Raw genomic sequence first — 25,498 nt, forward strand, 5'->3', positions numbered from 1 at the left:
TGACAGTACCAAGTATATTCCTAGCTCTTAGCATAAGGCCCTACATATGAAAGTCTCCTAATAAATACTTGTTGTTTTTAACAATAATGATGGTAAGAGTCCAAAGATGAGCACAAGTTTTAAGTGCTGGACAAGTATGAAGCTGAAAGAGTTATCTGGGCTAGTAGGATCTGCTCACTGGGGTCAGTTTATGGGCAACATCTTTGGACTTTGTGTGCTGAGGCCACAGAACCCTCCATACAGCAGGAAGGCCCTTTCTCACCAACCTGTTACCATGGTGTTTTGTTTCACCTACACAGTCTATTTAACAACAAAACCAGAAAAAAGTGCTCACAGTCACTACCTATTTCTTTGAAGCCCCTGTTTATTTTTTTTGAGATGGAGTCTCACTCTCTTGCTCCGTCACCCAGGCTGGAGTGCAGTGGCACAATCTCTGCTCACTACAACCTCCACGTCCTGGGTTCAAGCAATTCTCCTGCCTCAGCCTCCTGAGTAGCTGGGACTACAGGTGTGTACCACCACGCCAGGCTAACTTTTGTATTTTTAGTGGAGATGAGGGTTTCACCATGTAGGCCAGGCTGGTCTTGAACTTCTGATCTCAAGTGATCTGCCTGCCTTGGCCTCCCAAAGTGCTGGAATTATAGGCGTGAGCCACCGTGCCCAGGCAAGACCCCTCTTTTCATGCCTTCATGCTAACTGCACCCCTTCTACAGGCACTTGAGTGTCACTTCCGTGGGTCTCTCCTAAACTAGGTAAAATGAGGTTCCATCAATCATATTTTGCCTTTTGGGTTTTAGTTCTGTCACTCTCATTCACATACAACCAGCAATGTTTTTTGAATAACCTTTCATTTTGCAATCAAATGATCTCATAATCCTAATATTGTTAACAACACATAGCCCATTCAGAGGCTGAACGTCTAGCTGAAAAGATAGGACTTGTACCTTAAAATATAAATACTACTACTACCTAAAAAGATAAATAATACTACTGTCATTAGCATTCTTTGCTTTGTACTATATCTATGACCCTTAATCAAATTTCACACACATGCCCACACACATCCTTATAGTTCACGGCATTCATGGGGTACACATTCAATGAGCAGCAAATAGCATTTAGTAATAAAGCTTTAGTAATGCTTGCCTATTCTCAAAGTCTGGCTTTTTCGATGGTAAATTTCTTAAAGCAGTATACCCCAAAATTTAATATTTAATAAAGATTCTTCCTTTGCTGAAAAGGACTATTCCCAAGCACAGGGGCAGCTTTGCCATCTGCCATCCTGTTTCCTATCTTCTGTTTGCTTGTAATATTTATACCAACCTATTTTTCTGATCACTTTCTCACCTCTTTGTAAGTACCTGCCCCTGAATCTGCTGCTTTCCCTGGCTTTCTTGCATTTCTTGAAAATCCTTCCACTCCCTCCTCCTGTTGTTACTTTTCTGACCTATTCCTTATGCCGTTTGGAAATCACAGATCTTCTTTTCTTTTAGAGAGAGTCTCACCCTGTCATCCAGGCTGGAGTGCAGTGGTGTGATCTCGGCTCACTGTAACCTCTGCCTCCCAGGTTCAAGCAATTCTCCTGCCTCAGCCTTCTGAGTAGCTGGGATTACAAGCACCCACCACCACGCCTAATTTTTGTATTTTCAGTAGAGATGGGGTTTCACCATGTTGGCCAGGCTGGTCTCGAACTCCTGACCTCAGGTGATCTGCCCACCTCGGCCTCCCAAAGTGCTGGGATTACAGGCATGAGCCACCGTGCCCGGGCATGTATCTTCTTGATATCCTGAGGTGACTTGACTCTGAGCAGCTCATCCACCAATTACAGATGTAGACTTGATTACACTTTGGTCAGATCTTCTAGATGTTGCCATTCCCCTGTTCCTGCTGGTTCCGATGTACCTAACACCCACATCCACTCTTAACACTAGTGGCATCCCCTCTTAACCTTCATGAAACTCAAGCCAGTAGGACCAAGAGGCAGGTAAATGAGTTGTGAACATACGGGGATTGACAGGATAGTGCAACAGGTGAGAAATGAAGAATCAGAGACATCTAGTGAGAAGACAGCAATGGGAAGTGAGGAAAACCTTTATGGAGGAAGAGATTATGAGGACAGAGTGTTTGCTCTGCTGTGGCTGGCTGGCCACCAGCAGCTACTGCAACAGGACAACCAGGGAAGGTAACAGATTAAGTGTTATCAGCCACTAATACCATACGGTGAGAATCCATTAGCAAACCTGATGTAGCAGCCATGGATTTGGCCAGAAGAAGGGGTTCATTACCATACTGTGGGACCTTGGCTTGTCATTAAGCTCTCTGCACTTTAGTTTGCTTATCTGCAAAATGATGTGATAATACTTATGAGGTAATTGGAAAAACGAAATGAAGAAACTGAAGTAAATGGGCTCAGTACTGAGCAGAAACATGTGCCCAAGAAATGCCTGTTAAAATGTTTTCTTAAGGATACGGTTTGGGATGGAGAATAGGTGTGTTACAGGCTGAACTGTCACCATCCCCCCAATTCATACGTTGAAGTTCTATCCCCCAGTAGCTTCAGATGTAACTGTATTTAGAGGTAGGCTCTTTAAAGAAGTGAAATGAAGTCATTAGGGTGGACACTAATCTAATCTGACTGGTGTCAGATGTTCTTATAAGAGGAAATTTGGACACAGATATGTACAGAGGAAGGACCATGTGAAGATACCGAGAGAAGATGACCATCTACAAGCCAAGGAGAGAGCCCTCAGAAGAAACCAACCCTGCCAACACCTTGATCTTGGACGTCCAGCCTCCAGATCTGTGAGGAAATATACTGCCACCCAGTCTGGGATACTTTGTTATGGCAAGTCCTAGCAAACTCATACTAATAATGCTGAGTTAACATAGCATTAGAGTCCTGGTAATAATAATGGTAATCATAATAATAATATTTTTTATTTATGGAGCTACTTCCTGTGTGTCAGGCATTGTGCTAAATGCTTTACACATATTATCTCATTTAATACACATGAAAATGCCATGTGATGGATGCTATTTTTCCAACCCACACTGAGGATGCTGAGGCTCAGAGAGCCCAAGCCTGCATAGTTACTGAGTGGTGGGATGGGGTTTGGAACTTGGGCCTGACTGGGTTCACTGCTGGCCTACAGAGTCTTTGTACAAAGAAAAAGGGGCCACTTCCTTTGGGAACACCCAGCCCCAAGCCAGGGTGCAAGGTTTGGTAAACAGAAGACAGGCTGGGTTTTAATTCCTTTTTCCTCCTTGGCTGAGTGCCCTTGTGCAAACCTCAGCCCCTCAGGGTGGCCCATGCTGAGGCCCAAGCTCTTAATGATTACACCGGACAGCCAGTGGGCTGGGGTGGTAGGGGTAACACCATTGCCACCGTCGTGGCAGGATCAGTTGGGCATGTAAGGGACTGTGAGTGCTGGCAAGGCATACCTTACCTCCCTCAGGGCTGGGAATGAATACATGGGAGCCTAGGTCCATGAGTTCTGGGACCCAGGTGGGCGGGCTTCCAACAATCTTACAGGATGATCGCAAGGGCCCCTTGACTTAGGCCAATTCTGCTTATTGCTAATTAGCCTCAGAACAGTTCTGTGTCCAGTCCTCAGTCAGCAAGAAATCCAGTTTGCCAGGATTGTGCCCCTAGGATTACACAGCTGTCCTTTCGCCATCATCCCCATGCCTCCTCCTCCTCCCACCAAATCAAAGAGAATGAGAAATGCATCTTTGACCATTTGGTTATGAATGTAAGTGTGCCTGTCCTCACAATTAAAGCTCCTGAATGTTCCAAATTTGCAGGTTTCATGGTGGGGAAAAAAAGGCCTCCGACAGCATAAATATTTAATCAACATTAAGAATGTCCAATAAATGAGGGGAATCAAGTTTCAAATTGACTGGTTCAGATGATTAAAGTGCAGAAGTCATAGCAGGGTAAAAATAAAGTATCCTCTAGAAAAGTAGCATCTTGGGGGCAGGGGCAAGATGGAAGATAGCACGTGGGGACCTCTCCAGGCCAGGCCGGGCATGGCACTCAGGGCAAGTGCGGCAACCACTGTCACTCTCGAAGGCTCCCGCGCCCCCTGGGGCAGTTGAGAGGGGTAATGCCCTCCGTGATGGAGTGTGAATCCCACAGCCGGGCCAAGACGGTGCCCAACGGCGGACAGCCCCACTCTGAGGATGACAGCAGCAAGGAGGAGCACTCACACGACAGCATGAGCCACATTGGAACCAATTACCAGGCTGTAATTGCAGAGAACAAGCCTGAGAGCCTCACACGCTACAGCAACAAGAAGCTGAAGGGGATGCTGGTGTGTGTCAGATGTGTGTCGGATCCAACCGCTGTGTGTCGGATGCCAAGCTTGACAAGTACATTGCGATGGCCACAGAGAAGCACAGCTACAACATTAAGCAGGTGCTGGGCATGCTCTTGTGGCATAAGCACCATGTGGAGAAGTCACTGGCCGACCTGGCCAACTTCACCCCGTTCCCCGACAAGTGGACAGTAGAGGACAAGGTATTGTTTGAACAGGCCTTTGGCTTCCACGACAAGTGTGGATCCAGCAGATGCTGCCCGACAAGTTGATTTCCAGCCTGGGTGAAATATCACCACTCTTGGAAGAAAACCCACAGCCGAACCGGCATGATGGACAGACAGGCCCGGCGGCTGAGGGGCTGTAAGGACAAAGAAGACAGTGATGAGTTCGAAGAGGGTCGAGGAGGCCTGAGAGAGAGCGATGATGGAGACCTCAAGAGAGAGGTACAGAGCATAAAGCAGAGGAACAGCGGCCTGCGCCAAGCCCTGGAGGGCGGCATTGATCCACTCCGCCCCCTGGAGGCCAACACCAAGTTCAACTTCTGCTGGACCACAGAGGAGCAGCTTTTGGCTGCCCAAGCCATCTGTAGGTATGGCAAAGACTTTGGGACTGTTACAGAGGTGATTGGGAACAAGACTCTCACCCAGGTGAAGACCTTCTTTGTGAGCTACCGGCACTGCTTCAATCTGGAGGAGGTGCTGCAGGAATGGGAGGCTGAGCAGGATAGGGACCGTGGAGCCACAGTCCCCATGGAGGAGGCTAGGAGAGGGGCTCCCTTGCCAGCCCCAACCCTAGAAGAAGATGATGAGGTCCAGATTACATCAGTCTCCATGTCTGTGCTCCGACTAGTGCTCCCTGCACCACCCCCGCTCCACCTCCCACCTCCCTGCCCTAGCCGCCCCCCGCTGCTGAGGCCACCTTTGCCCATAGCTCCCACTCTGCTCTGACAGCCACCCACAATGCAACAGGGCCACTTCCTCCAGCCCCGGTTGGCCCCCAGCCAGGCCCCACTGCCTCTCATCCTCCCTGCTCTGGCTGTCTCCTGCCACAGTGCCCGTCCTGGCCCTCAGCCCCCATCCACCCTGATTGGAGCCCCCAGTGCCCTCACTCTGAATCCTGAGGTCCTCCACCAACCACAGGCTCCAGGACCCCTTTGCTGGCCATCCCCAGGCATCTCTGGTGTCACTGAGGACAGAGGGGCTAGGGCTCTTGCCAGGTCTTTTCAAGACCTAGAGCTGCCGACAGCCCAGCCCAGACTTAGGGGTTCTGCATGTTCCTGGCAGCTGGGCCTGTCTCCTGGGTCCATGGCCTGGGCTCAGGGGCCTTTGAGCTGGACTGAGGCCACTTTTGCTTCGTGGCCAGGACTGGAATGGCTGCCTCCTAGTCTGCTGGGGTTTGGCCTCTGGGCCCTGCCCTTTGTGTGTCGGGGGTAGGGGCCTTAGTGTGGGGGTGGGAGAGGACAGTTGGGTGTGCTGGCTGTGCTCATTTCTCTTCCCTTCTTTTAGCAATAAGTCTTGCATGAGGTGGTAAGGGAGGCTGCAGGGGGAGGTGGGCAGAGGGGGCCTTACAGCAGCAGAGGCTGGAAGGGAAGTTCTGTCTTCAGGGGCCAGCTGGGAAACGCTAAGGAGCTGTGGGTGCCCGCCAGGCCCACCTTCCAGAAGCTTGGAGAAATGGGGGTTGGGAACTTATGCAGACATGGATTTACTTTTCAACATGTTTTAAAAATTAAAAAAGAAAAACCTCCTAAAAAAAAAAAAGTGGCATCTTTAGAGGGTTTCTATCTCTACTACATCGGTTTCCTTGAGTATAAAGGAACCAAAAGCATCCAATTTATCTCTTCATTATTAGTAGGGGGTGGCATAGGGTGAGGTCTGGAGATGAGGAAGTATAGCAATCTCTTAATAATCCTGCTTTGGTAATAATGAATATCAACGGAATTTCTCAACTTTATTGAAGGGACTGCTGGAGTTCAGACTTAAGGAGAAATGTCTAAAAAGGAAAAAGCGGCATGCTTGGTTTTGTATCTTGTTTGAAAATATATTTCAAACGTTCAGCAGAATTTTAGAGATCATAACCACCCTCTGCCCCCACCACCTTCTGAACCCTTAGTCCCCAGTAGTTCTGATTTACTTTTAAGATTCTTTTAGTTTTATGTTTTAACTGAAAAAAAAAAAAAAAAAATCCTACCCAGCCAGGTTTCCATCTGTCTGTATCACCGGGTTGAATTTAGTGTAGGAAAGCCTGTGCAAAGGGAATAAAAATGTAGCTTTTTTCCATTGCCAGATTCAGGGGAACCAACCATTTGGAAACAAAGGAGTTCCATTTTGACTAGCAGCCTTTCTGCTTTCCATCAGTGGACAAAGTGAATGTACAGGTTTAAACATGACCTGGGGTCACTTCTAGATCCATGTTTGGAGATAGATTGGTTTGTTATGATTCTGGCAGGAAACAGGTGACACATGCAAAGAGATACATTAATGGAGGTACCATGGTTGAGCCATGCCAGGATGAAGAGAGACCAGCAGAGGCCAGCCACAGCAACAAGCATGGAATCCCACAGGTGTGAGGAGGAGGGTGAGGGAGCGGTTACTGGGCCCATGGAAGGCTGTGGCTACAGTGTAGCTGTGAGAGAGGACTGCCCACAGGAGCTGTGGCCTTGGAGAGGGACACAGCCATGGCCAATGCATAGATTGGCAGGGAGGGAGCTGGGAGAATAAATATTCAAACTTCACCCTACCTGTCCACCCCTAGATCTCTGGCTGGGGCTTTCCATTGGCTGAATCCAACCAGAAGCCAAAAGGCAAGAGTGATGTCCATAAATGTCAAACTTCTGGGTCTCGAGCAAAAGGGGGAGGAGTGGGGAAATGGTCTGCAGGGAGAAGAAGAGACTATTCAGCACAGATGGGGAAGAAGAAATAAATAGGGAGGACTAGGGAAGGGGTGGAAGAGATTGTGGTGATGGTTTCAAGTGTGTAGACTTATCTCCAAGCACAACATGTTGTACAAAATAAATAGGTATGGATTTTTGTATGACAGTCATACTTGAATGAAGGCTTTGTGAAAAAAAAAAAAAGAAAAGAAAAGAAAAGACAGAAAAGAAAAGAATAGGGACAGGAGGGTGAGGCAAACAGTCTTCCATGAACTTTGCATTTGGGATTTTGTGCAAGGGGCTGAGTGCCTGAGAGATGCTGTTTGAACTGCCATATTCCCAGGGCTTCCCCAGGATGGGTGATGAGCGAGGCTGCCCTGACCTTGGGGCCATATGCCAGGTTTCCCGACCGCAAAAGCCCATGCTTAGAGCTGATACTGGTTGCTTCCTCCTCACCTTGGTAGGGCTATTTTCTAGGGAGTGGCAAGGACATAAGAATGAGAAGGCACACCAGCTTGGTGGAGAGCACCAGCGGGCTCACTGCAAAGTCCAGCAACTTTATTGTCAGCTCAGAGCATCTCCCCACCAGAATCTCAAGGAAGCGGAAGTACAAGTGGCTGTGAAGTTATCTGCGTGTTTATCTTATCTTCTGCTATTCATTTCAAGAGTTGGAGTTATTATTAATATGAAGGCCTCGTTTCTGGCAGCTCTTCTCTTAGAATGGGTTTATGCCAAGCTGCCAGTTATCAGAGGATTCAGAGTCTAGGATTACGCTGACAGCGAGTCTCAGAGCTGTGATGGGAGGGCAAAGACATGGGAAACAACGTCGTATTAAAGAGGAATCAGCGTTTTGTGTCTAGTCCTTGATGCCCTTTTGGCTCCTTATTTCTGAAGAACAGCAAGGAAAATACAAGCAGGGACAGACTGGAATCCCATGAATATCAGAGAAAAGCATGATTTTCAAGAGACTGCTCAAGTTACAGAGATTCCCCAAATCTGAAGAAGTAATTAACTGATGAGTTTGCTTACTTCATGCAGGGTGAACTCCAGCCAGTCTAGAAAAACGCTGTGATGGCTGATGATTTACCATACTTTGCTTTCAACCAGTAATTGTCTCAGATTCTTAACCACTGATGGTTTTGGTGAATGTTTTGGAGAAAAGGCTTGAGAGAAACTTTATGACACTAAACATACTCCCTGAGAAGTGAGGTGCTAGAATGCTAAGGTGATGTCCTAGACTCCGCAGTCTCTTAAACATATCTGACGTTTTGTGTCCTTTCCATAGGCAATAGCTCATCCCTCCCTAAAGCGGAGTGAAGGCTCTTATTTAGCTTAAAGATAGTCATTGGACTTTGAGTAAAGAATCATTTTCTTGTATGTTCCACTACACCCTCCAATGTACATTTGCACTCTGCTGGCGAATGACCATGAGCTATTAAATCATGACATAGAAAAAGATGACAACTGTAATGTTGGAAATGACCCCCAAGTCCCACCTACTGAAGGAACACCACAAGTCTTCCTTACTTTAAACCATGGCATGGGGGCACTATCACCAAGCATAAGAATGCCCACAATTTTCTGGGGCCATGTTGGGTGGGCAGAGAAGATGAGGCACTGAGTTCCTTCAGCCACATCTTACCTGTGCCATGTCAGAGAGACTTTTTATGTTGATTGAACTGTGTCCAACTCGTCTCTCAGCACCAGTGCGATCTTATTAAACAGCTCTTCCTCTAATCTTCTTTCAACCATCTACTCATCAGCAGACTAGAAAGGAGACTGGCTCATTTCTTTTTCCTGTCAGCCACCAAAAGGGCCTGGGAGCTTTGATAAGGGCATCGATGTGGAAGACCACATAGATATCAGCAAAGCTGTGGAGGAAAGAGGAAGTTGTCTGCTTAAAACCTAAGAGGACAATACAGGTGCTATTCCCCAATTTTGCACAGGCAGAATTTCCCAAATTCTGCACAGGGGGTTGTAGCTCTGTAGATGAGGCTTAGAGAGAATTCACTGACCACCAGAACAAATATTCTCAGTTGCTTTCAATCTCTGCCAGCCAAGTAATGCTACAGACCACTGTCAGATGGGGGAAAAAAAAAGAAAATCAGAAAGAAAACTGAAGCACCAATGATAGCCATCTTGTGACTGTGACCAATTGCCTACTGAACAGTTCTTAATGTCCTGGGCCCCAGCAGGAAACCACTGAATCTATAAAGTCCTGTCCACCAGAAATGAGTCTGATTGTGGATGGCCTGGTTAACCCAGATTGCCTTCGGTGCCTGAGGGAGTTGATATTTTCTCATTATGAAGACTTTCCCATCTAGTGAACGCTGCAAATAAAACTGCTCAGAATCGGTCTGAACTGCCTGTTTCCGTGGTAGCAGGCCTCTGTCTGGAGGATAAATCTGCACCATCTTCTTCTTTTTTTTTTTTTTTTTTTTTGGGTTTCAGCCAGTTGTGTTACAAGGAGTTCCGAAATGTGCTATAAGTGACACCCAACGAGATGGGCTCGGCCAGTTGGAGAGGAAAGCTTTGTCACCAAGGGGACGTGCACCCCTGGGCCAGATGGCGGTGTCCAAGAGAAAGTGATCAAAGAGATACAGAACCCGCATGCCTAAATATTTATTTCAGTTGTTCGTATTTCCCACACTTTTCAAATGTGAACTTGTGTCCTGAAGGTGGAGCTTTAGTACACAAGAAAATTGGGAAGGGGCAAGCATGTTTGTACAAAATGGGGGTAGAATCAGCAAAGAATGCATTTATATGCTTCCTTGTCGCCTACGTTTTTCATGCCAAAAAGTTAGCACAGATTCTGATTTCTTTCACCGTAGGAGTCTGCATACAATTAAATGGGAGGAAAAAGAAGCCCACTCTTCAGAGTGGGGCTTATGGTCCCAGTAGAATGGCAGGGAACCATAGCCATCAAAGCCATTTATACTTCTTGTGGGTAGTATTTTTAAGATGTTGTTTCTTTTTCAAAATGAAGCGGCAATGAATTGAGTAGTGATCAAAATGCTGCACCACAGAGGATGTTTAATCCAAATAGCTCCCGAGATGGTCTGCGACTGATTGTACCAACTCTACGGGACTTAGAGAAATGACTTGGTTACCAGTGAAGTAAAACTATCTCTGGAATGGAATTGAACTGTTGCTTCTTAGCACATAACGACACTGCCACCGCCGATTCACGGAGCCAGTGAAGGTCACTGAGTTCTGCATCAGTCACAGGAAAACTGTCAAAACACCAGCGCATAAATCCCTTACTATGCTGTGGAGGGGGTCTCTGAGCTTCGGATGAGGTTTTAAAAATATTGATCTTGCCACTTCCAGCGGTGCAAAAATTCTGAAAGCATTCCAGGAGGGCAGGGAGTGGGGGAGCAAGGCCAGATATTTTGGAGTAGGTGAAACATCTGACTTGTCTTGCCTGAGATGTCCCAATTAACACCAACCAGGTACTTCAGGCCTTTCTCCTTCTTCCTCCCTTCTCCTCATGGACACTCCAACACCGTCATCACAGCACAAAGGGTAACCCCATATCTCGTGGGAAGACATTTTCTGCCTCATACCAGGCAAAGATAATGTTATCCAACTGCAAATGAAAGGCTTACGAATGAAAAGATGACCGCTCTGACTTTAGTGTGTGAGAGCCACTGCTGAAATGATAGGATCCTTGAACTTCACGTCTAGAGCAGAAACTTACACTTCTCTTCTGCCTCTCCCTCCACCACACCCTCCTCTCCTTAAGCCTTCCAGAACTCCTGCCATATCACTCAGCACTGGGGAGAACTTGAAGCACTGTTGGAGAAGTTTGAAACCTGCAACCTTCGGCAGGACTCAGCATGGGATAAAAGCCACCTCATTCCTTTCCCTTCCCAAAACAGATTGCATCTAGAGCTGGGGAACTTGGAGGGAAGGAAGAAAGGGGATAGCAGCCGATTGCCCTCCCTGGGGACTCGGGTCTGGAAATAGCCTGGGAAGGAACAGCGATCATTTCCCAACGATCCATAGAGGTCTTCAGCACCCTCCACCCCTATGCGCCTGCTGGCTCACCTGCCAGACTGTAAGGGTGCTGATGGGGCCACCAGCTGCCCCAGGAAGCTGGGAGGCATTTGTGCATCCTCTGGGAAGCCCCATTCCGAGAAATCATGAACCTATTCACCAGTGGGCAATGATTCCCGGTGGAATCACTGGTGGAATTCTTGGTGGCTGTGGGGGCAACCCAGCTGTTATTCACCCTCTGGGTGAGGTGGTGAGACCTCAGGGGGTCCAAAGGATAAAAGTGGGTAATGATGAGACAGATGGAGAGCCTCGAGGGAAATACGGGTACTTGGGTCTAATAGTAGAAGGTAGGGCGGTGGCTGGTTGCTGCATTTAACTTGAGGAACTTTTCAGTCTCACTACAGAGAATGATCTCTGGAGGATTATGGTAATGGCCACAGGTGGCACTTAACTAGAGCAAGGTATGTAAGAGGCGCTGGGGCTAGATAGGGATTCGAATCTCGGCTCTGATATCTACCAGAAGTAGAATGCCAGCACGTTCTATAGCCTTTCCATAATCATTCTCCTGGACTACTAAGTAGGGATGACAATAACAGTCACTAATTAATAGGGCTGTTATGAGAATTATGAATCTTAACCCATGTGGTGAATTTACAAGCGCACCTGGCACGTAGTAAGTGCTCGGTAAATGTTAGCCCCGCTCATTAGGTTAGATGGTGAGCAGAACTTTCCAAGTGCTAGGCTTGAGAGCCTGGGACTCTGTTGCCAAGGGAGATTAGAGAACCTTTGCAAATATGGGCGCTCCGGCCCTGGGGATTGTCCAGAACGAGAGTGTGGCGCCTGCCTTTCTGCCACCTCACTCATCCGACCCGGGGAAGCCCACACCCTGTCACAGGGGCGCCTTGGTCCCCGGAGTCTCCGGCTCGGCCACGTATCCCGCGTTCCTCCCCAGGGCCTCCCTCTCGCCTCTCCACACCTGTCAGCCGCCCTCGCTGCAGCCCTGTGGCCCGAGCCCGGGGCCTCCGCTGCAACCCCTTCGCACCCTGGATCCTCGCTCCGCGCGCCTGGCGTATCCCCGACCCGGCTGCTGTCGTAAACAAAACCGGGCGTTGGAGCAGCCCCGCGGGCGGACGGGCGCGGGAGCCCGCTCCGTGCGCCGTTAGCGCGCCCCGGGAGCCCCAGGCGAGCCAAGGGGGCGATGGTGGCCGCCGCGGCGGCCGTGGCGGGCGGCTGAGCTTTGTTATGAATAGATGAAAGAGGCCACCTACACAGTAACCCAAATTACGAGACCTCCCTCCTCCCTATCTCACCGAATCAAGAGGGGAGGGGAGATGGGCGTGGAGGGAGGGCGGGCGGGCGGGCAGGAGGCGGAGGGCGGAGGAGGAAGAGGATGAGGAAGGGGGCCAGTTGCATCCCACTTTCACAATGGGAAAGTGAAACGCACAAGCGCACCCAACCTCTCCAGCCCTCCCCGCCCGCCTCGCTCCTCTCCGCCCGTCCCCTCCCTTCCCCTCCGCGCCTCCCCGCGAGCGCCAGCGCTGCACACAGGAACTCTCCGGCGAAGGAGGGCGAGGAGGAAACGGTGCCGGAGCGCGCAGGGCTTGCTGCCGCCGCCGCCGCTGCACAGGCTGCCGGAGCGAGCCCGCCGCGCGCCGCCCTCCCCGCTCTCCTTCCCGGGTGAGCTGCGGGGATGGGGCGGCCGCGGGAGCCGGAGCGCGCGCAGGAACCGCCGCCGCCGCCGCCGCCCGCGTCTCCGTTGCCGCGCGCCTGAGCCGCCGTCGCCGCCGCGCGCCCTGCCCGGGGGCGGCCCCCCCAGCCCCATGGAGGTCTCCCGGAGGAAGGCGCCGCCGCGCCCCCCGCGTCCCGCAGCGCCGCTGCCCCTGCTCGCCTATCTGCTGGCACTGGCGACTCCCGGCCGGGGCGCGGACGAGCCCGTGTGGCGGTCAGAGCAAGCCATCGGAGCCATCGCAGCGAGCCGGGAGGACGGCGTGTTCGTGGCGAGCGGCAGCTGCCTGGACCAGCTGGACTACAGCCTGGAGCACAGCCTCTCGCGCCTGTACCGGGACCAAGCGGGCAACTGCACGGAGCCGGTCTCGCTGGCGCCCCCCGCGCGGCCCCGGCCCGGGAGCAGCTTCAGCAAGCTGCTGCTGCCCTACCGCGAGGGGGCGGCCGGCCTCGGGGGGCTGCTGCTCACCGGCTGGACCTTCGACCGGGGCGCCTGCGAGGTGCGGCCCCTGGGCAACCTGAGCCGCAGCTCCCTGCGCAACGGCACCGAGGTGGTGTCGTGCCACCCGCAGGGCTCGACGGCCGGCGTGGTGTACCGCGCGGGCCAGAACAACCGCTGGTACCTGGCGGTGGCCGCCACCTACGTGCTGCCTGAGCCAGAGACGGCGAGCCGCTGCAACCCCGCGGCATCCGATCACGACACCGCCATCGCGCTCAAGGACACGGAGGGGCGCAGCCTGGCCACGCAAGAGCTGGGCCGCCTCAAGCTGTGCGAGGGCGCGGGCAGCCTGCACTTCGTAGACGCCTTTCTCTGGAACGGCAGCATCTACTTCCCCTACTACCCCTACAACTACACGAGCGGCGCTGCCACCGGCTGGCCCAGCATGGCGCGCATCGCGCAGAGCACCGAGGTGCTGTTCCAGGGCCAGGCGTCCCTCGACTGCGGCCACGGCCACCCCGACGGCCGCCGCCTGCTCCTCTCCTCCAGCCTAGTGGAGGCCCTGGACGTCTGGGCGGGAGTGTTCAGCGCGGCCGCGGGAGAGGGCCAGGAGCGGCGCTCCCCCACCACCACGGCGCTCTGCCTCTTCAGGATGAGTGAGATCCAGGCGCGCGCCAAGAGGGTCAGCTGGGACTTCAAGACGGCCGAGAGCCACTGCGTAAGTCCTGCCCCCGGGGCGCCGCGGGGAGCGCTGCTGCCGGGGAGCAGCAGCCGCCGCCGCCGAGGCAGAACGAGCTGGGGGCGAGCGGCTGGGCGGGGGTAGATCCGGTTGACATTTACCAAGTCTCAGGTTCACACCGCGGGCGGCCGTCCGAAGGCTCCTCTCGGACGGTCCCCGAGACCTGGAGCACGGCCTGAGGTCCCCAAAGGGAGAGCGTAAAAAGGGGGGCGGGGAGGGTTGGAGTTAGACTCAAAACTCTAGTGGCTGCATCCCAGTGCCATCCTTCCCTATCCAAACGGGGACGCTTGTTTGGGGCTGAGTCTCCTCGCGCAGCCCCTCTTTCCCATTCGCTTCTCCAGACTTCTCTGTGCCCCTTCTGTGTAGTCCCAGCGGGCGTGTGGGTCTGACCCTCTTGGTCAACAGTTAACAAACACAGTGCCCTCGGCAGAGAAGCCATTGAACCTAAAGGGCTCCCTGCCACACCCCAGCCTTTGTGGCCCCCTGTCTCCGCCCCCCACCGGCAACGCAAGTGCTGTGGTCTGAAGAGTTGCTAGCCCGCTCAGCGTGGAGAAATGCCAGCCTGCAAAGAGGCTCGCGCTGGAACCGAACCCCCGGCGTGACCCGGTGCGAGGGGGCGGGGCTGTGGCTCTGCTCAGGGTGCGCTGTGGTCGCCAGCCGCTGGGAGAGGCTGGGCGGGAGGTGGCCTTGTGGTAAAAGCCTCATCCTAGAGGGGAGCGCAAGGGAGAGTGTTGGGGGTACTACAGACAGTTTCTGGGCTCCAGATTGCGAGACTAGATGGCGGAACTCAGAGTCACCACCCTTGGGCTGAACCAGGCAAGCGACACAGGTTTCCCCTGGGCTCCCAGGGCAGCCACAGCTTTCATCTTGAGATTGGCATTTCTTTGACTGGAAAATAAAGAGGCAGTTCAAGAGGGTCCAGTTGATGGGGATTATGGGGCCATTGTGCACTTCTCCGGAGGCCGTTTCCCTTCCAAGGCGGCTGGCACATCAACTCCACATATGGCTCCTGAGAGGGGAGCCTGCTGGGAGCCTCCTTTATAACTGGACAAAAAAATCAAAGCGCAGAAATTAACGGCTACAGGTGTTGCCATTGTTTTGGTACAAAATGAGTCAGAGAGGAAGGGGAGAAGTCACCACTTGGAAAATGTGTTGGTACAGGGGTACGTTGGCTCCCAGGTATATTAATGTGTGTATAGAAAGACAGCTTCCCCCACCCCCTTCTTTCTCTGCAAAGCACATCTTACCAAATATTAGCCCTATGAGCCAGGGAGAAAAAAATCAGGAGGTCTTTTACAAGGCTTCTTAGGACAGTCACTTGCTGCTTCTTTGCCTGTCAAGCTGTGTGCTGGGACACACACATAATGCCTTCATTTTGTTACTGGTATAATTTAAAAAAATATGTAAAAACAGATATTTGCCTCCTAAATGACTTACCGTTGCCGTACACATATAATTTAATATTTGATTCCTGTCTTTATTAGATCTTTATAATCTAATGGTTTAAGTTTGGTGAAATCATCGTTTCCTACTTCTCTGTTGAAAGACTTGAAAGTACCCCCGAAATATTACTTTGTGTCCAGCTTTAGACACACTTGGTCTCTGGGGTTAATGACAAGCCAGCTCAGAGGCCCACAGCAGGTAATAAGGGTGGAAGTCCAAGCTTGCCATCTGACAGCTGTGTCGATGTGTGGAGCCAAAACATTTCTCTTGACTGCGTCTCTCTACCTATTGGGTCCTGGAAGACTCAGTTCCCTTTCAAACCCAGCCAGCATCTTGAATGCACTCAAAATCCACGTTTTGGCTCAATCAGGTGTTCCTGCTTGTGCCGGGATGGGGAGGGGCAGTGGCAGAGGAAGTCGTGGAGCTGTTTATCCATCTTTACAGGAGCTTCTGCGAGAGACCTGCCCCTTGGAAATCAAGCAAGGGATAAACACATGCTGCCAAAAATCTGGAACTGGAAAAATAATTAAAATGGGTCCCTCCACAGCATTTCTTGCTGCTGCTATTTATCAAGAACTCCCAGTGTGCTCAGAGTTGTGTGTTCTGAAAGACAGGGTCTCTACCCCCTGAGCTTGTCAGCCAAGTTAAATAATATACTCTGGTTCAAACAATAGCATGTCATGGCTGCACAGGTGGGAGCTTGGAGTTTTGCATTTTTTTTTTCATTTAAGTAAATTCCTTGCTGCTAGTATGCATTGAAAAGCCTTAATGGAATTGAATTTCAATAGGAGTTTGAATGAAAAAGGGTGGTAGTTTTGATGAAAAAGCTGACAATTTTCTAACCTATTAAATAGGTAGAGAAGATACTCAATTCAACAAATATTTGTTTGATGGCTGCTAGTGTAAGCAATGCTCTGTGCTGGGTACCACTGATTTTGCCACTGAAAGGACAATAGCAGGTTGCAACCTTGTGTAATGGGGTCATGGGATCGGTGTGCCCCTGGCTGTCACTCAGAAGAATGATGTCATTTGATTGCATTTGTTCTGCATTTTATTTTCAGGTCTCGAATGTGATTTTGAAAAGGCATGCTGAATTACAGGTGCCTAAAACAGGAGCAGGACTTGACACACTCTAGAGGGAACCTCAATAGATTCCAACAGCGATTCCTTTAGAGCAGACACAGTAATTTTAACAGTAATCCACAGGCTGCAAGGCACAAGCGGCTAGATTCGCTTGCCTTCTTTCTCCCTCTCCTCCTAGCTGCCTCTTATTTTCCATCTTCAATCAACCATAGGTAGAAAAGTGATGGGACTGACTGGGTTGTATTTTCCCACTTCCTGGTTCTCTTACCTCTTATCACTGATCCTCCTCCCCTTCAGCTTCTGCTAAGGAGTAATTTATGAGATGCTTGTGCAGTGAGTGTGTACTCAGCTGTTTACACACTGGACGGTTACTTTTTCTGCCTTGCCACCAACTTTGAATCCACTTTCACAATTATAGCAGGTTAACTGCATCTCTCAAATGTGCTAAGGCAACCGACTTCTGTAGACCCTCTCTCTAATAATCTTCTGTGATATTTTTACAGCACTTCCACATGTATTATTTCTTTTGAGCCCCGCATCAAGTCTGAGGTTGATTCTATGAGGATCATCTCATTTTCCAAATGAGGAGGCTAAAGATCCATTAAGCAACTTGCTCAAGATAGTGAGATAAGTGCCAGAGTCCTCCACCTTTAATCCAGGTCTTCCAATGTCTACATCTCTACTCTTCCCACCACCCCAGGACTTCTCGAACTTTCCCGTGAAGGTCCCCTAATTAAATCGGCAGCAAACAACCTCCCCTAGGATGTGGGGTTGAGGCTAGAGGGTAACCTCAGAAGGCAGTACATGCCTCTAATCTTGGGTTGTGTTTTAGAACTTCATGTGGTCTCTTTCCCTTTTTTCATTCTTTTTTATAACATACCTGTGCTTGGATTAGTATAAAAATGAATGTTTTTAATTATGCACAAGCTAATTAATTTGACTTCCTCCCTTTCTGAACTCTCACTACACCAATGTGATCCATAGAAAGTGTTTGTGTTCGAGTTTGTGGAGTCTGATTGCTCCAGACTTGTTTGGCCACCATTGTTGGGTTCTGGGGTCATTTGTGGTTTAAACATGGCAGCCACCCCTCTGTAGACACTGAAGGTAGCATGTTTTCCTATAGTGTTGGTCCACAGGACTCTAGTTCATTCTAGTTTGTTCTCTAGTTCATTCTACCCTTTTGTAGGGGGACATACCCCCCTTCTTCCACACTTACATAATTCTAAAGCCTGACATAATTTAACTGTCATGCAGACAACCACAGAATGCTCACATGCTGTCCAACAGACAGCAACCCAAGGAACATGTGTGGAGAAGTGACATCCCAGTTGCACTTGGTGATGCAGCCTATTGACCTCAAAATCCACAGTCTTCCTGTGATGTTTATTTATCTTCCAGTTTCTGTTATGATTTTGTCAAGCCATTTTGCAGTCTATAGACTAGATGGTGATTTTACCCTCATATATACATATGATATGCAAAAATGGATTCAAAAAGGACAATTGCAGTGACAGCACCCACTTACAAAGAGGGGGAAAGCAATCATAGCTACTATCTACTGAATAGTTATTATGGCCAGGTTTTGTGTGAAGCAATTTACATGCCTTATTTTCTGTTGATTCTCATTCACCATATGGGGCAAGGACTGTAGTTATCATGATGATTAGAGATGAGAAAAAGTAAGGCCCAGAGAGCTTCTGTTAGGTTCCATAGCTGGAAAATAGCAGAGGATTTAGAACCTGGGTGGTCCAACTCTAGGACCTGAACTTTTAACCACCTTATATGTCTACATTAAGGAGCCCTATCCTATTACTATTAGTAATCATGATGGTGATGATAAGAAAGACATCCAAAGCACATGGCATTTTCTATGGGTCAAGTAGTGCTTATTCTATACACATTAACTCATGAATCCAGAGAATATTGCTATCAAGGAAATGGGATTCCCCACTTATAAATAAAGAAACCAAGGCACGAAGGGTTACATAATTATTACATGCAATAATGTGTACATGTCCACTGCCATGGACAGTCTGTCACCATGGACATTAGGTCCTGGTGTCAACCCTATCCTGTATGGAGCAAGCTAGGCCCTTACAACTGCTATGCTAAGACCAGCCTTTTGTGGACACAGGCATAGGATACAGCAGAGAATCCTTAGTTGTGAGCTGAGTTTCTAGGTTTGCATTGGTGACCACCTGAAGTTCTGACTCTGGCAGGATTGTAGTTTCTTAACTGTGAACTTTTAGACAGTGTTGGTGTTCTGAGCATGCAGTCCTATACATGATCTCAAAGGGTGTTCTCTGTTGAACCCCCCATACCTAGCATAGAACGCAGTATGTAGTTGGGACTTCAGAAATATTTGTTGAATGAATACATGAAGGATCGTAGAGAATCATGTTGGAAATGTTTTCAATACTCAGCAGCAACACTTTCTGGGAGTCTGGTCACCTCACACTCCCTTAACCATTCTCTTTTTCTTAATGCCTGATGTGTCAGGGCCCCTTCCTTCCTTAGTTTTAGGTTACATGGTGTCCTTCACTCCTTCAGCTCTTCCCAGGTACTTCCATTCATTGGAATACCAGGGTTCTGGTGTTGCCGATCAGAATTACTTTTGACCATGGAAACCTAACGTGGTTGGAACTTCTACGGTGTAATTTTTGATTGCCTTTCAACTATGAGTGGAAAGGGCTTTATGCTGTAGGCAGTGGTCCTTAAAGTGTGGACTCTGGCCCAGCAGCGTGCACATCACTTGGGAACTTGCTAGACATGCACACTCTTGGACCCTATACCAGATTTACTAAATCAGAAGCTCTGGAGGTTGAGGTAGGACTGGCAATCTGTATTTTAGAAAGTCCTCAAAGTGATTTGAAGTCATGCTTAAGTTTAAGAACCACTGTTATAAGATAAAACAATTTTCCTTGTATTCCAGCTGAGGCACCTGGGATAGGAACTTGTTGCATTTTTTTTCCTTGCATTTTACTTAGGGCCGTAAAAAGTAACCAACACATTTTACCACTCTGATATTCCTTATTCCCTCCTTACTGATCAAAGGCAATACCTAGAAAGCCCTTTAAAGAGTTGCCATTTGTGGGCTTAGAGTCTGAGTCTCAAAAACCTATAAACCATAGTTTATTTAACTCCTTCACTCTTGCATGTAACAGTTTATTTGTATTTCACTCCCAGATATGGGGGGATGTCTAGAGTCTTCTGTTGTGCTGTATGCCAGAACCAATTGCACACACCAGACATTCTCTCCAAGGGTCCATTCTTTACAGCATCAATCCTGATACCAATTTCTATCCTAGTCATGTACAATTGGTTGCATGGAATAAAGATCTACTGGAGTAAGCTCAGATAAAGGGATGAGGGATACTGTGGACAGAAACACTTGGAATTCCATGGTAATCTAGGAATAAAAGCAATACCGTGTAATGGTTGTATGCACAGTCACTGGAACCAGGGCAATTGGGTCCAAAGTTACCAGTTATCAGTTGTGGGACTATAGACAAATTATTCAACCTTTCTATGCCTCAGTTTCTTCATCTAGTAGAGATCCTCTTGGTTTCATAGGCTTATTGTCTGGATTCATGAGTTAATAAGCATAGAATGAATACTACTTGACATAGTAAATGTTATGTCTGTGTTTACTATCATCACCATCATTACTACTAATACTGTTATGACGGGCTCCTTGATATGCAGTTGGAAGGTGGTTCCACATTCAAGGCAGCTTAAAGGAGCTCAGTCAGCATCAGCAAATGATGGATGCTCCTTCCTTAGTCTCCCTGTCAACATGACTTAGCCCGGCTGCTTTGCACCATCCTCCTACCAAATGACCTCCTCTGCTTCCTCAAATATCTACTCCCTCCCACCTGAGTATGCCTCGGGCCTGCCTTGATCCCCACTGTCTATCTTCTTTTTTTTTTTTTTTGAAACACGGTCTCACTCTGTTGCCCAGGCTGGAGTGCAGTGGCACAATCTCGGCTCACTGCAACTACCGCCTCCAGGATTCAAGCAATTCTCCTGCCTCAGCCTCCTGAGTAGCTGGTACCTCAGGCGAGTGCTATCACACCCAGCTAATTGGAGTAAAATCATTTCTTAAACAATATGGTTCCTAGAGGAGAGACACTAGCAACTTTTTTTTTTTTTTTTTTTTTTTTTTTTTTTTTTTTAGACAGAGTCTCACCCTGTCACCTAGGCTGGAGTACAGTGGCATGATCATAGCTTATTGCAGCCTCAAACTCTTGGGTTCAAGCAATCCTCCCACCTCAGCTTCCCAAGTAACTGGGATTGCAGGCACACACCACCATGCCAGGCTGATTTTTTTTATTTTTGGTAAAGATGAGGTCTTGCTGCGTTGCCCATGCTGGTCTCAATCTCCTGAGCTAAAGTAGTCCTTCCGAAGTGCTAGGATTATAGGCGTAAGCCAGCACACTTGCCTCCCACTGTACATCTTAACAGCCTGTCACCTTCTGCTTTGGCTACTAACTGGCAATGACTTTCTGTATTATGTAGTCCAAGTTGCCAGGAAAGAGATAGAGTTGAGTCCAGTTCATCTTTCACACCAGCTGATGAGCCCGAGGTCAGTGTAGGGATTTGTCACCCTTGGGGCAGGTGCTGGCCCCTAGTCCAATTAGAAGGGGATCAAACATGCAATTGTCCCCAGCAGGCGCTGCAGGTGGATTCCCTTAGAACAGGATGGCAGAAGAGCCACACCAAGACCAACACCTTGACTACAGTAGCATACGATAGTGTCAAATCTGTCTCCCTTAAAGTTTTTGGATGACCACTCCCTTCCCCAAACATGCGTTGGCACACAGATGATGAAGACCGGGAAACCCCAAAGTCGACCTGGGAACAGTGTGTGGCCAGCATGGGTCTAGCCTGTTTATCAAAGTGGCCCCATGGCAGTGGTTTCTTATTATGTTTTTTATGAAATGTGCTTATCATTTTTCTTAGTTTTAATTTTCTGTCTTGGTGAAATGCTAATTTTTATGTGATCACAAAAACAAATAGAACTGTGACATTCATTTTTCAGTTTCAGTGGTTGATTTTCATGTTGGTTGGATTGTCTGTTCAATAGCTAGACATAGGGCTTTCCTTAGAGAAGTTACCAGGGGGATTTGGTGGCATTTCCATCCCACCACCCTGGTCAATGCTGTTATGCAGGGGTCAGCTAACTCTGTAAAGGGCCCGATCATGAATATTTTCGGCTTTGCAGGCTATGTACAGTCTCCGCAACTGCTCAATTCCGCTGCTGTAGTGTGAACACAGCCATGAACGGTACGTAAATGAGCAGGCAGGGCTGTGTTCCATTAAAACGTTATGGACACCGAAATGTGAATTCCCTGTAATTTTCACTTGTCATGAATTATTCTTTTTTTGATTCTTTTCAACCATTTTAAAATGCAAAAGCTATTCTTAGCTCATGGGCCATTTGAAAAACAGGCAGTAAGCCAGATTTGGCCCACAGGTGGTGGTTTGTTGACTCCTGCTATTATAGAAAGAATGAGAGTAAAACAAACCTTTCCCATACAGTCCGATACTCATGGCAAGAGAGATGTGACCAAAAGCTGCAGTGGAAGTCCCAAAAAGAGGCATTGCACTCAGCCTGGGAGGATTCGGGAGGCTTTAGAGAGGCAATGCTTGAGCTATGTCTTGAAGCTGAGTGGAGAAGGTGGAGAAGGGAGTTCTAGAGGGAAGGTACAGCTTGTGCACAAGCAGGAAGTTGAGTAAGCCTGGGAACCAAAAGAAGCTCACCCTGGCTGTGAAATGTCCAGAAACGAGTGTGCAGGTCCAGATGGTGAAGGGCTTAATGAGATGGGCAAAGGTGGTTGGATTTTATCCTGATGGTTGGTCCTCTAGACTTTCCAAATCTTGCCTTTGAAGTAAATTATCCATTGGAAGCTCCATATGAGAAAAAGATTAGAAAATTATCATTAGGCAGGGAACAGTTGGCACATGCCTGTAATCCCAGCAACTTGTATGGCCAAGGTGGGTGGATCACTTGAGCCCAGGAGTTTTGAGACTAACCTGGGCAATGTAGCAAGACCCCATCTCTACAAAAATAAAAATAAAAATCTTAGCCAGGTGTAGAGGCACATATTTGTAGTCCAGCTACTTGGGAGGCTGAGACAGGAAGATCGCTTGAGCCCAGGAGTTCAAATCCAGCCTGAACAACATAGCACGACCCTGTTGCTTGAGAAAAATTATCATTGACTTGGTTCTCTTTGTAAGACCAATTACCAAGTGCTGGGAACACGGTGGCGTCAGGGGGTGGCAGTGGGGAAGCAGGGGTTGGGAGTTTCCGGAGCCCTACAACTTGCCCCACCCCATCCAGGCCTGTCCCTGAGGCATCTCCAAGGAATTTCTAGAATTCTGCTGAGCAGAGTGTGAAAACCATGGCTAAGGCTGATGGAGTATAACAGCGGGATTATAAACGACACAATCTGAATGTGTTCTAGAAAGATTACTCAGAAGATAAAGTGGCTGCCGTAAGGTTGGAGGCAAAGCACCTTATTAGAAAGACTATCATTTGTTTAAATACTTTCTTGAGCTCCTATTATGTGCCAAGCAGTGTGTGGAGATATTCATATCAGTGGTAAATAGGGCAGACAATAAACATTTAGCAAATTAATAGTTACTTTTACATTAAGATGATAGCTAAAATTTACAGCGCACCTACTGTATGTCATTATTCTAAGCACTTTACCAATATTAACTCATTTAATCCTCACTGTAGCTTTACAAAATAGGCTGTATTATTACTTCCATTTTAAAGATAAAGAAATGGAGGCACTTCACTAAGCAGGTGATGTAGCAGAGGCATTTGGGGGTGCGGGTGTTGGGGTAAGTTCTCTTTAGGAGGTCGAATTGACACCAGGAAGATAATAAAGGCCAGTTACGGGTTTCCCGTGCAGAACTGGGAGGAGCACTGCTGGCAGACTGGAGGGCACGTGCAAGGACTCAAAGATGGAATAACCTGGTCTTGGTGGTTGTGGAGAGCAAAATGCTAGTGTGGTTGAGGCGAGGGAGGTAGAGGGGAGAGTACGAGGGGAGGAGGCTGGAGAAGGAAGCAGCAGGCCTAGCCTACAGGCCTCCTTGGCAATGGGAAGGAGATTAGATTTTCTTCTCCGAGCACAGGAGAGCCTTTGAAGGGAAGTGAAATGATTGGATTTGAATTCCTAAATAACAGCTGCCCTGTGGGGAATGGATGAGAGATTGGCCACAGTGGAAGAAGGAAAACCTGCAGGAGGCTCTTGCAGTAGTCCAGGCAAGAAATAATGTCACCTTGGCCACGAGCAGTGGTGACAAATATGGAGAGAAACAGATGGATTTTGTTTATTGCAATCATTCAACTGAGGGACGTTGAAGAGTTGAACTGAGGTTGGAGCGGTGGGGATGGAGAGGAGGGATGAAGTGAAATAGGTTTTTAAGACGTGGAGGACCAATCAGAGGACAAGTGTAATTTTTGTTGGTTTTTAGATGCCTTGGGACATCTAGGACGAGTTTCTAAGTAGGGAGCTGGCAATGAAGTTAGGAGTCAGGGATCCGCTCCATACACCTTACAGTGTGCCAGGCCCTTTGTCTGGCCCCACACATCCCTGTTTGTGCTATACATGCACTGAGGGGAGTGGCCAGGTCTGGCTCATCTTTCTTTCCTAGGCATCTATCAGGCTGGCTAACACATGGTGAGTGAGCCCTCAGTAAGTGTTTCTGGAACTGGAAAGAAGGTACTCTTCATCTGGTGAAGAAGATAGTGATTATAGCATGGTGAGATGAGTGTGTCCAAGAGGAGTTGACACTGGGGCTCTGTTCGGAGGAAGAGTAAAAGCTGGGCAGTGACAGGGAAGGGTATTTCCTTTTGACTCCCTTCCCAATGAGCCAGGATTCCTCGTCATCCCCTATCTCCCCGCAACCTGATTGAGGAAGTGTGTTACCTAACACACCAGCTGTTCCTGATCATCACCCCTTGGTCTTCTCCTGAGGCTCCTTTCTCCATCATTGACCCCTTTTAAAAATTGGATTCCAAGCGCAAAGCCTTGCTTCTGTGAGGCAATAGAGGAGGAAATAGCCTAGAGCAGCTGGGGACTGTAGGTGTCACCTAGTGTCAGCCCCCTCACTTAGCAATATCTTTCTTCCTAACCCTGCAAGCTCTTGTGTTGTAGACCTCTAATGCAGCCTGTAGACCCCTTGACAGAATAATGTTTTTTAATGCATAAAATAAAAACATTGGATTGCAAAATAGACACAATATATTAATAAAAACATTGGATTGCAAAATAGATGCAATATATTAATATATCGATCTATCAAAATGTTTTTTCAATTTCAGGTGTAGTAATATATCTTAACACATTCAATAGCAAGATCTAGAGGCAGTAACTACCATAATTTCAAAGGAGAGATGAGCACAAATGATACTTTGAGATATCTGCAACAACTATCAAATAATATGAAAATAGCTGATTTATTTTGGTGACAAAGTCACAGGTTCAGTAAATACTGCTGTGGCCTGAATCCGTGATTAAAGGAAATGCTAAGTTCCAGTTAGAGCTCCCTAGAATAAAGATTTTTTTTTTCATCCAGTTTCATGGATTCCCTGAATTCTGTTCGTGAACTGTGGATATCAGTGGAGCCCCACTCTAACCATTCATTTCGATTATCAAGTGTTTCAGAAACCAATGACATGAAATGCAAAGTGTTGCATTTTATTTCAAAACTCATTTGATTGGTTTATTTTGACAATAGGGAGTTTGTTCCCATCTGTATTTTACAGATCAAGTACTTGGTCAACAGCAAGTGCTCCATAAATAATAGGTGGATGAGTGGATGGGTGGGTGGATGAGTGGCTGGGTGGGTAGAGAAAACTCAGAAAG

The 25,498-nt window shown here is 48.3% G+C and overlaps 1 protein-coding gene and 1 pseudogene across 3 annotated transcripts in view; both read left to right on the forward strand.

Moving 5' to 3' along the window:
• The first annotated feature begins 4,106 nt into the window (after positions 1-4,106).
• LOC126931649 (REST corepressor 2-like) lies at positions 4,107-5,752 on the forward strand (annotated as a pseudogene).
• Positions 5,753-12,608: 6,856 nt separating this feature from the next.
• Positions 12,609-25,498, forward strand: part of PLXNC1 (plexin C1) — a 159,216-nt gene continuing 146,326 nt past the window's right edge. For 2 of the 3 annotated variants that reach the window (XM_050747132.1, XM_050747133.1), the window contains exon 1: positions 12,990-14,069. In XM_050747132.1, the coding sequence (XP_050603089.1) occupies positions 13,008-14,069 (1,062 nt within the window). In that variant the 5' untranslated portion in view covers positions 12,990-13,007. Of the gene's footprint in view, positions 14,070-25,498 lie in introns of all 3 variants that reach the window. The other variant, XM_050747131.1, reaches the window with a different exon arrangement.

The sequence above is a fragment of the Macaca thibetana genome, chromosome 11, assembly GCF_024542745.1.
Source record: "Macaca thibetana thibetana isolate TM-01 chromosome 11, ASM2454274v1, whole genome shotgun sequence".
Taxonomy (NCBI): Eukaryota; Metazoa; Chordata; class Mammalia; order Primates; family Cercopithecidae; genus Macaca; species Macaca thibetana.